The following is a 10964-nucleotide window of genomic DNA, read 5'->3' on the forward strand; positions in this document are numbered from 1 at the left end:
ACACGTAGAGAAACAAGCGTGAAGCGAACAGAAAACACCGGGGTGGTGTTTGCCGTAGGCACTCCGACGCTCAAGTCAGCAAGGCTTAAAGAGACTAGTATAGTGAGGGCTAGGGAGTAGAGACGTTACCGGAAGTCTAATCGGAGACTGTGATTACGGCGGTGATCTAAAGCTCTCAAGTAGGAGCTTCGGGTGTGAAGATGTAATGTAGTCTCCCTTGTGAGAGGGCTGACCTCTATTTATATAGTGACTGTCTGGTCTCCCAATCCTGGTAGGAGTAGGAGTCCTAATGTGACTCTAATGCAAACCCTAGAAGAATTAGGGCCGTGGTAAGCTATCTTTCCAGTGTCTGGATAGGAAAGTGATTCTGATCAGGAAAGTAACTTTCGAATAGGGAAGTGATCAGGAACAGGAAAGTGACTTCGAATAGGAGATTGAACGGGAACAGGAATGTGATCAATGGGGGCTGTGGGCTCTGAAATCGCCTATTGGCCTAGGAGGTGAGCTGGAACTGGGAGGCCCATGCCTAGATGGTTTGAGTCGACCGTATCTCGTATCAAATGAGACTAATCTGGCTTGGGCCTCTTTAGGACTGAGCTCGGTCTTTTCTTCACTAGTGGTCCTGTTTCCCTATTTGGGCCAAGGACGATTTTTGGCCCTAACACACTACTCATCCCAAATTTCATATCCCAAATGGTTTGTCACCATGTGGGCATTGTCATATCATTCAATTTATCATTATTTTATTTACATGTTGATGTCACATATAATGACACATTATTTGGGATATAAAATCTGAAATAAATTTGGAAAGAATAGTATTATTGCTCTCATAAACTCTTTCCATGCTTATTTGAAAGTGTTAAAATTTCAAAACTATCCTTGTACTATTTCATAAATTTGATTTTATATTTCTTATATATTAACATTATTTTAACCAAATAACTGACAAATTTTTGGTAAAAGTTCTACTATGACAATCTCTACTTTCGTAAACTCTATTTGAAAAGTCATAAAAAGTAGATAATAAGTTCGTATAAAATATTTATACATAAACTATTATTATTTTAGATTAACTCTTTTTTGTTCTTTAGATGCAATATTATAATTTAATTATTATATTCAAGTTCTCCAATATATTCTTTCTCAACGGGAACATACATTAAGCTAATTCATGGTATTATTCAAAAAATTTAGTATAGGGATTTTTTTTTTTTTTTTTTTTTTGTAATTAGTGTATAATAAATATAAAAAAAATTTTAAGGAAAACTATTTTATCTAAAATTAATTCTTCTTGCTTTTTAAGAGGCACACAGACACTTATAATTTTTTTCTAATATATTCATTTTTTAACAGGATAATAATTAAGCTAATCAATTTAATACTTCTGATTGTAATGTTGCTCATCTCAAATATTTAAGAAAAATGAACTATAAACTAGATAACTGTACAAATAATACAAAAATTAACACTAAACCAATTATTTTCATTTCTTTTTTTTTTTTTTCAATCAATGTTATACTTCTCATTAGAAGTTTTGCAGCAATGTGAGATGCCCTATTTAGAAGCATGGAATCATTAACATTATAATCTATATATATATATATATATATATATATAGAAAACATGAAGCCTATCATTAATTACTGACTGAAAACATACCTATGAATGATTGAACCTGAAGACTGAAGACAACCCAAATGCTAATACACAACTTCAGCCTGTAGAAAAAATGAGCAACCACGTACAAAAAGGCAATAAATTCAGAGTGAAAAACTTTTTCCTACCCAAATAATGACCTAATGACCCTTTTCCACCCAAGCTTTGAAACACTACACTTTACTACCCAAACGTTACATTCCGTTAACAATACACTTTACGACCCTCTCTGACTCCACCATTGACACCCTCATATCCTCCCCACCAAAACCCGTTTCACCTCTACCCTGGAGCACCCACCAATCGTCGGTGAACACCACCTGTATTTTTCACGCGATTACCCACTTTTTCGGCCATTTTTTGGCCAAACTTGTCACCGGACATTATCCTCGATACCACCATTGGATTTGCCGACATCTCCCCAGCAAAACCCTTAACAGCCCAGCCCCTAATTGCCTTCCGTTTGCCGTCTAGGGTTTGTGATGTTGGTGTTTATTGATTTGTTTGGAGGTTGGATTTTCGAATATTTTAAAAGGAGTTTGAGATTGTGGTTTTGTTTGTGGTCGATTGAAGTGTATTTGTGTTGATTTTCTGGTTTTGATTTGATTTCGGGAGTTGGAGATTGAAGTGTGCCTAGAAAGTGCACACCACCAGTTTGTGGTTTTGCGGATGGCGAGAAGAGGAAGGTTGGCTTGATTGTGGGTGTTTTTCCTGGTTCAACGGGAATGGGAGGGGTTTTGGTGAGGGAGTGATGGGTAGTATTTTGGTGGTGGTGGTGGGAGGGCCCAACGGCGCCACATTCTGACCGAAATGGCCTAAAAAGGGCAGCCATAATCGACCATTTTGTTTTTATTTATAACGGGCTTTTTATTATCTTATCCTTCTTCAAGATTAAATTTACTAATGTGATTGTGCTTTGATAGTAAAGTTGTATTGTTTCAAAGCTTGAGTGGGAAAGTGTCATTAGTCATTAGTCATTATTTGGGTGGAAAAAAATTGTTTACTAATAAATTCAATGATCAAAAGAGTGATCCTGACTATTGGACCCGCTTCTCACGATTATAAGCCTGTTTACTATGATGATGGCATGAGCGTTTTTCCCTATCAGCTATCCCTAGAGCTCATTTCGGGAGTTTTATCTTGTTGGCATAGCTCCTTCTATGATAGTCTTCTTTATCCACCGACCTTTTCTGAGTGCGATCTTCCTGATCCTTAGAGCTCCTTTGGTCTTCGTTCTTTGCAGTGCTAGATTTGTGATAACTTTCTTCTCTATCAACTGAGCTTATTTTGCGAGAGCGGTAATTCCTTTTAATAAAGCTTTTATTATGATGTAGATCTTCCCTCTCCCTGGAGCTACATCTATGAGCGTGTTCTTCACTGTGTTTAGAGCTTCTCTTGTGAGAGCTTTTTTCCTTGTCTACAGAGCTTCTTTTTTTTCTGGGCGGTGAAGGAACCTACAATTTAGGAATATGAAAGAATAATTATTCATAAAAAGAATTTTACAAGGTTGGATTTAGGAATTCCTAAAGCCAACATTTTTCAATATAAGTATTTCACACTAGTAAAATTTGAAATTTGATGCTAATCTCAAAGGTCATAATATTTTCTACGACTAGCGATTTCAGAGACTCAGGTGTCGGAAAGTCTCGGGTGTGATCACAGAAAAATTTAATGCTTCAATTTTGAATCCTCATTAAGCTTTTTTAAAGGAATGACAATATGTGGGTTGTGCTAAACCCTAAACCTAAACCCTAATTAAACCGCATCCCATTACTTAAAATCTAATATAGAGTTTTTAATTAACATAACCAAAATTTCGGTGCCTATATAATCAACCAAAATTTCAAACCCTATACACATATAACCACAAAAAGCCATTTTCCGGAAAATACCCTCATATGCAAGCAAAATTTCTGTCTGTTGTTCTACCACTTTAAAAAGAAAATGGTTTTTTGAGCCTGATTTTGATTTTCGAATTTTCATTCCTTTATTGCATGGAATAGATTGATTAAAGTGAGTATTTTTATTACCCATTGATTGATTTTTGGGCAATTTTTGTGGTGGAAACAAACTAAATCGCGACACTTTGAAGAGAAGATCATCTTCAATCAGAATTCAATTAAAATGGGAAAAAAACTGTATGTTTCTCGACTCTCTAATAATTATTAGTGCCGATTGACATTAGATTGTTAGGGTTTAAGTAAGATATTATGGGTTAAGTAATTTTGCATTTTAGATTTCTAGGGTTTTTGGTTAATTTGATTATTGTTGTGGAACTTCTTGTTTTTATGAATGTCCTGAGTGTTGGTGGTGTAGGTGTTGTTGTGTTTGATGTGAATAGAAGTGTTTTAGTTGTGTTTGATGTGGATTTGTAGAAATGTTGCGGTTTGGACTCTCGGAGTGATTTTTCCAATTGGTATAAAAATCACGTAGCTGGAGAATTTCATGTGAACTTCCCTAGTGGCATAGTTTTTACGTCACATGGTTTAAAAATACGCCAATCAACAGAGATTTTATGCTAGTTGCGTATAAATCACACCAACAATGAAAGGGAAAATTTTGTCTTCTCTTTTTGGCATGTTTATTTACGCTAATAGTGTAAACATTAGACTTTGGCATTTGGGACTGGTCCTAAAAACCGAACCCAAAGGACTAGTCCTAAGACCGGTCCTTGTAGGGCCTAGTCCTAGGAGGCCTTGGTCCCAAACCGGACCAGGCCTGGGCCCAAACCCTTTTGCTTAATTTCAAAAAAGTCCTATGCAACATATCCAAAAAGCCCCTAACAATTTTAAAATTGACAAAAATATTAAGGGTTAAATTGATATTTTACAAAAAAATTAATACATTCTCAAGCCCGTGGCCAAACCCTTTTGCTTAATTTCAAAAAGGGTGAACGACTCACACATACCCAAAGTTTGCTGTAAAGACAAAGTGGCACCCAAAAGGTTTGGAAATGACAAACACCCACTTTCTGTCATGTACTGTTAGGAATTTCTATCTGCTAAAAGACAAAAATGGTGAAAAGACTGGAATAACTATCGATCTCCATTCCCAACGCGCGCCAACAAGGGCCAGTGCCACTGTTTATCACCGAACTTCGCAGAAAAATGCTAAATCCAGTCAAAAAATCGATCGATGATGCAAGAGGGCTATGCAAACGGGCTTGGGGTGAGAATGAAATTACTATACTGTCTTTTAGCAGACTAACAAAATATGACAGAAAGTATTTGTTTGTCATTTCCAAACCTTTTGGGTATCAATCGTCTTTATGCCAAACTTTGGGTAGGTGGAAGTTGTTCAGCCTTTCAAAAAAGTTCTATGTAAAATATCCAAAAACCCCTTGACAATTTTGAAATTGACAAAGATATTAAGGGTTAAATTGATAGTTTACAAAAAAAAATTAATACAGCACATGACCGTTGGTTGCCAACAGTCATGTGCTTAGGGGGGAAAATTTTTTTTTTTTCATTCCAATTCCCCCGATTGGGACGGAGCCCTGCTCAGGTCTAGTAAACACTCTGCTCATTAGCATATATTTTTGCCTGTTGGAGTTAAAAATTATGCCAACCGAGAAAGGCCATGTTGCCTTACCCAATTGGTGTTATTTTATGAGTAATGCTATCCACAATCTCTTATCACAAACTTTCTCTTACAACTCTGACGTGATAACTTGTTATTGATCAGTTTCAAAATGAGTCCTACTTGCTTGTATGGGTCTCGTCTTTCAATTTACGAGCTAACCAATAACGAGCTGTCATGTCAATATTATGGGAGAAAGTACTTTGTAAGAAGAGGTTGTGGGTACAGTATTTCCATTAATTTATAGGCTAACCACTAAAAACCATGTCAGGGTAGAGAGTTTACGCCAATAGAAGTTGCTTTCTTTTCACCTAGCATACTTTTTCACGCCAAGTACAAGTAGCATGATTCACACGAATTGTGACTGCTTTAAGAATTAAGCTATTTTTTAAATTATGTATTGGATATATGATGCAATTATTTGATTTTTTTATTACTTGAATTATTTGAATAATTTGTTTGCAGAACGTAACATCTACCAAGAAGAGGAAAGTAGAGGAGTTGATAATACAAGTACGAGATGTAGTTTTTATTATGGGTGTTTGAGTACGATATATTTGAGTTATGGGTTTCCCCCCTCCAACACACTTTGAATCATTTTGTCTAACACTTTACTTGGCTGCAGAAGGTGGCGAAATTTTCAACCGCCTTTTACGGCCAAATTGCATGTCCGAATATGGTGGAATTATCAAACTCCGACAGATCATCGTCTTTCAGTCCTAAGGGACCGGCCATGGTGCAAACCCACCACTTTGTGCGGTATTGACTGGTGTTAATCATGGGTTGACCAAACGGTTGACCAGATCATAAAATTTTATTGAATTATTTATTTATAATGTAAAATTTCATTTATTTTGTTTTTGGGTTTAATTAGTGGATTGAGTGATTAGAGTTGTATATGATGGCCTTATTTGTAATCTAAAATTGTATTTAGTTTGTTTTTAGATGTATCGAGTAATATTTCATTTAATATGTTTTTATGTTTAATTATTCAAGGGGGTAGTTATTATATTATAAAATAGTATGGGACTTAAGGTACTTACGAAAAAAAAAAATTTAAAATACCATGGAGGGTGTTGGCCCACCCTAGGCGTACATTGGCTCCACTATAGCTCACCATAACCGAAAATATGTAAATTATTTCACTCACAAATCATTTTCATTAACTTTCCCTCACAAATACGACATGTCAGCTCATAATTGATTCACTCGTAATGGGTCTACCAATCCAACAATGGATCCTACCTAACCAAATGCGAGCTGACTAATTGTGAGCTGTCATGTCCGCGTTAATAAGAGAAGTTTGTGAAAAATGTTTACGAGTCTATCTTTTATTTCCGAAAATATTTCTTACGTATAACGAAGACATTCCTTGCTATACGTAGAGGAAATTTCTTGGAAGCTCACTTTTTGCTGTTACCAAACGTGTATATATAAGGCCATAAGATGAAAGAAAATGTTCAAGCTTTATAGTGCTTTTTCTTAATGTTGCATTAATTTTCGTGTCCATTTTATTTGATGAATGCCACATCATTTATTTTTATTATCAAAGTTTAATAGCTCGTAACAATTTAACAAAAAAAAAAAATGGTTCTTGCATACAATAATATATTGATCATTGCCACCTTGATCTAGCATGACCAACACCGTGCATCAGCTCAATCTAAGACAATAGAAGCAACAGTCAGCTAACCCTTGTAGATTGTTAGGAGATGTCACAGCAAAAAAATTAAAAAGCCGATATTTTTTCTTAATCGTTATAAATTTGGGTTAGGGCAGATTTCTTTTTACCTTAGCATCATCATATTTTACTTGGTTTCTTTTTATGGTTTTCCTTATCCTAATATCATTTTTTTTTTTTTAATATTTGCTTTACCATATGTTAAAGGGTTTTATTGGATTCTCTAATTTAATTTCATTAGGTCAAACAAATGTAACTGTCAGTAGGACATATTTTCTTATTACTATCTCAACAGTGATTCAAATATTTGACCCATTCATAAGGAATCTCTTTAACTATTTAACTTAAAGAAAAAAGTTTCATTATTTTTTAATTCTATTAACGCAAAAATTAAAAAAGCAATATCAATACATTCTTAATTAGTTAGATATCTACTTCCTTTTGCCATTTTTTTTTTCTTTTTCTGAATTAAAAGTCCTTTATGTAAAGACCCACATCATCATTTGTTGTTGGATTAGTGATTTAGAAAGTTTTGAGAATTGAGCTGATTTTTACAAAAAAAAGAAAAGAATAAAAAAGAAGACTTATTATGGTTTGGTAACTCTTTTTGCTCAACTTGTAAGCCAAATAAGATGCTTCATGACTTTGCTAATGTACCAAAACACTTTGGAATAAAACATGTTTCCTTTTTATTATATCAATGACTAAACAACACATAAGCACAACAAACAATATTTCCCAATATTACAATTATTCTCCTTAGTTTAGCCAGAAATGAAGAAAAACACATACACAAACAAACAAGAGCCAACTGAAATCTAATATGATAGAAAACTTAAACCCGTTGCTCACAACTATGAAATCCTTTCAGTCTGCCCCCTATTCCGAGACCAGCCTTGCTATATGAAGTTTCTCTGATGTCTGAAAGTGCTCGGTTAAGCCAAATTGTGCCATGAGAAGCCATACATGAGTAAGTAATTCTCCACCAAATCTCAGATTTTGAGCATGAAGGCTTCCTTTACACTTGCGTGCTGCATATGCCAGCAATTCCAACCAAGAGCAACCAATTTCATCCCATAGCTTGATTTTCTTAGATCATGTGACACATAACAAAATCATTAATTGAAGTATTAATTAGTTGCTAATGACTTCCAAAATTAATTAAAATAAATAAGAAATAATACCTGGTCTGGTTCGTTCATTCTCTTCATAAAGGAATATGCATCCCGTAAAACTCCCTTCTTATTGTCGCCAAGTCCATGTTCATCCAAATATGTGAGCATCTCGTTTCTTCCTTTCTTCCCTTCGGATCTCATCGTTTGGAAAGTATCCACCAATGTATCAACCTCGTCTTCAAAGCTAATTGCACTCATCCCGATCGATAACAGAGAAGGATGAATGACCAAGAGATACATCATATATCTAGAAATTTTCTTCATTAATTTACTATTAGAGTTTGGATACTTTCTAAAATGAATATTTGGATCACTTTTAATATGGCTTTTATCCATGTAGTATGAAATTTCCGTAATAAAATGCCAAAACAGAATGCGCTTCGAAAGATCTTCTCCAAAATTCGGAATTCCTTCAGACTTTCTACTGCTTGTAGGTTCTTCAACTTGGGTAGCCTGATTTTCGGTGACACGTGTCCGTTTTGCAGCTTTATCCTTTAAATTCTGAAAGATCAACTTCTTCAACTCTTCTGGGACTTCCTCATAGGTCACATACAAACTTTCTTCTAGCATTTTATCAATGTTGAAGAGACTTAAGATTTTGAGGCAGCGCAGGGTCTTTAAGATTTTGAGACACAGATGGGTTTTTTCTTTCATGGAGAAGCTAAGCAGACTGTACTGAGCCATTTTATTTGACCACCTGGGGCCTTTAGATGGTTGAAAGCAAGAAGGGATATGCCAGGTGGAAGTCTTGTTATGTTTCCAAAACCAAACAACAGCACGGTCCGATGAGAGAAGTACTAGTGCTGCATAAATCTCTAAAACAATAGCTCCAATTAGCAAACCAAATGTTACGAAAAGATCAATTTTTGAATAATTATGTTTGTGATTGAGAGCAAGAAAAACGAAGATTAACAGCACTAGAAAGGTAAGAAAGAAGGTGACGAAGTGAAGGAACAAGCCCCAAGGAGTATAAAGTAGAGGTGCCTTGGTGTAAAGCAAATCAAATGTAAATGCAGTTTCCATTTCAATGATTTTGAAAGCATTTTCAACAGACATGTTTTTGAAAAGTTAGTGAGTAGTCTCTTTGATTGTGGAGGTAAGTATTGTATCTGAAAAAAGACTCATAGTTACTTTCATCAGTGAGCCAGCTATAACTAATCGATCTTCATCAGAAACAGAATTGTCGTTAACGTTGTTGCCACAAGCCCCAGAGAGATCCACTGGAAAATCAAATGGTGTGATCATGTCTGTTCCCACTAAATACCCTTCTTCATCCTTACTACCGTGTTGCTTAAGAATTCGTTGACCCACCTCATCTTCCGTATTTTTGTGTAAACTTTTGAATTTCTTTCTAAGTTTCTCACTGCTGGCGTTCCAAAGTGACACAGTGCGTTCTCCATACTTGATAAGCCCGGCAAAAAACATTAGGATAAAGAGAAACGACAGATAAGAGCCTGTCCAAGCCATGGAGAGAACATAAATAACGACTCCTGTTTGGACAATTAGTCCAAGGAAGTGCCTGAGCCAAAGCTCATTGTCTTCAAGGGCATAAGAAGTGATGGTGTCGGGGCCACCCAAATGGAGAAGAAGAAATGGTGCCCAGAATGCTGTTAATTCAATGTTAGCATTAAGAATGTATCCAGCATTGTCTTCAAATAAATCGGCAAGGTTATTTGAGATGACACCAAGGGAGACAGTTGCTATGGAGTCTGCAGATAAGTAGGCACACCATAAAACAAATTTGATCCAAAACCTGTGATTATACTTTCTGCGGTTACCCAGAAAGATGAGTACAATTTGGAGGATGAGGCTAAGCATAACAGTAACTCGTAGGTCCCATTTTTTCCAAGTTCTCTTCAAATCTGGAGAAAGTGTCATCATTTCTGTCTTCGTTGAATACATCAAACTGCTAATAACAGTAACAGTTAGAAATAATGGGAATGAAGATTACGCAACAAAATTTAGAATAAGAAATAAAAAGTCATGTGAGTGCTAGCTGTTGATTAATTAAAGAACTACCATTTATTTTTTATTTTTAGTATCAACTGTACATATATAATTAAGAAAGCGGAAATATAAACTAAAGATCTAATTTTCCCACTAAACTAGAATGCAATGAAGTAACTAAAGTCAAGATATCCAAGTTGTAAGTACTGCATATTGTTGTATTTAACAGGCAATTTTATTCCATTTAAAAACTTTTATACACATGGCACATTATGATTGGAAGGGTGAAAGTGAAAAAAAAAAAAAAACAAACAAAAAAAATCAACAACATTACAATGCCAATGCCTATTTCTTTTAAAAGAAAAAAAAAAAAATTACGTCAAGACACCTAAAGGGAGAAGTCTACTAAAAAGAAGAAATTCTGACTAAGGTTCTCAATTATTAATAGAAAGATTATAATTTTTATTAAATAACTTTAATGACTAGAGATGCCATGATCAGCAGTTATACATATTAAGTAAACTTAGAAAATGCTGGCACATCATCCAACCTGCTGATTTCGTTTAATTCCCTCAACTGCATGAAGAAAATAGCTCTGAACCAAGAACATATTATAACAAATAAACAAATTAATTAGCTTTAAACAAAGAAGTAATTACATACCTGGCAGTTGGCACTATCAGTGTATCAGTGCTGATATTGCTTCTGCGCTACTGCTATTTCTGCCCCTTATTACACAATTTAGCAGTTCGATGCCCTATTTATGAAAAAGAGTTAATGATTTTTTCCCACCCAAATAGTAGCTTAATCATTTTTTCCACCCAGAAACTTAAAATACCACTTTATAATCCAAATTTATATTTCAATGGCAAACAGAAAGCAAACTTAGTCCAGACTATTGGAGCTTTTGAATAGGAGAGACC

The 10964-nt window shown here is 35.0% G+C and overlaps 1 protein-coding gene across 1 annotated transcript; it reads right to left on the reverse strand.

Moving 5' to 3' along the window:
* Positions 1 to 7645: 7645 nt before the first annotated feature.
* LOC116105068 lies at positions 7646 to 10736 on the reverse strand. The gene is made up of 3 exons (XM_031391502.1): positions 10705 to 10736; positions 8104 to 10000; positions 7646 to 8008 (listed from the first exon to the last, which is right to left on the reverse strand). Exons 2-3 carry the CDS (start codon positions 9148 to 9150, stop codon positions 7799 to 7801), a joined length of 1257 nt encoding a protein of 418 aa, XP_031247362.1. The 5' UTR covers positions 9151 to 10000; positions 10705 to 10736; the 3' UTR covers positions 7646 to 7798.
* Between the last annotated feature and the right edge of the window lie 228 nt (positions 10737 to 10964).

The sequence above is a fragment of the Pistacia vera genome, unplaced genomic scaffold, assembly GCF_008641045.1.
Source record: "Pistacia vera cultivar Batoury unplaced genomic scaffold, PisVer_v2 Contig491, whole genome shotgun sequence".
In the NCBI taxonomy this organism is placed as follows: Eukaryota; Viridiplantae; Streptophyta; class Magnoliopsida; order Sapindales; family Anacardiaceae; genus Pistacia; species Pistacia vera.

What these genes read in the sequence shown, in the direction of transcription:
- LOC116105068 (XM_031391502.1), bottom strand. Translation starts at nt 9,150, where the DNA reads ATGTCTGTTGAAAATGCTTTCAAAATCATTGAAATGGAAACTGCATTT. An exon ending in GAATGAACGAACCAGACCAG is followed by an intron (nt 8,009 to 8,103) that starts GTATTATTTCTT and finishes ACATGATCTAAG; the next exon opens with AAAATCAAGCTATGGGATGA.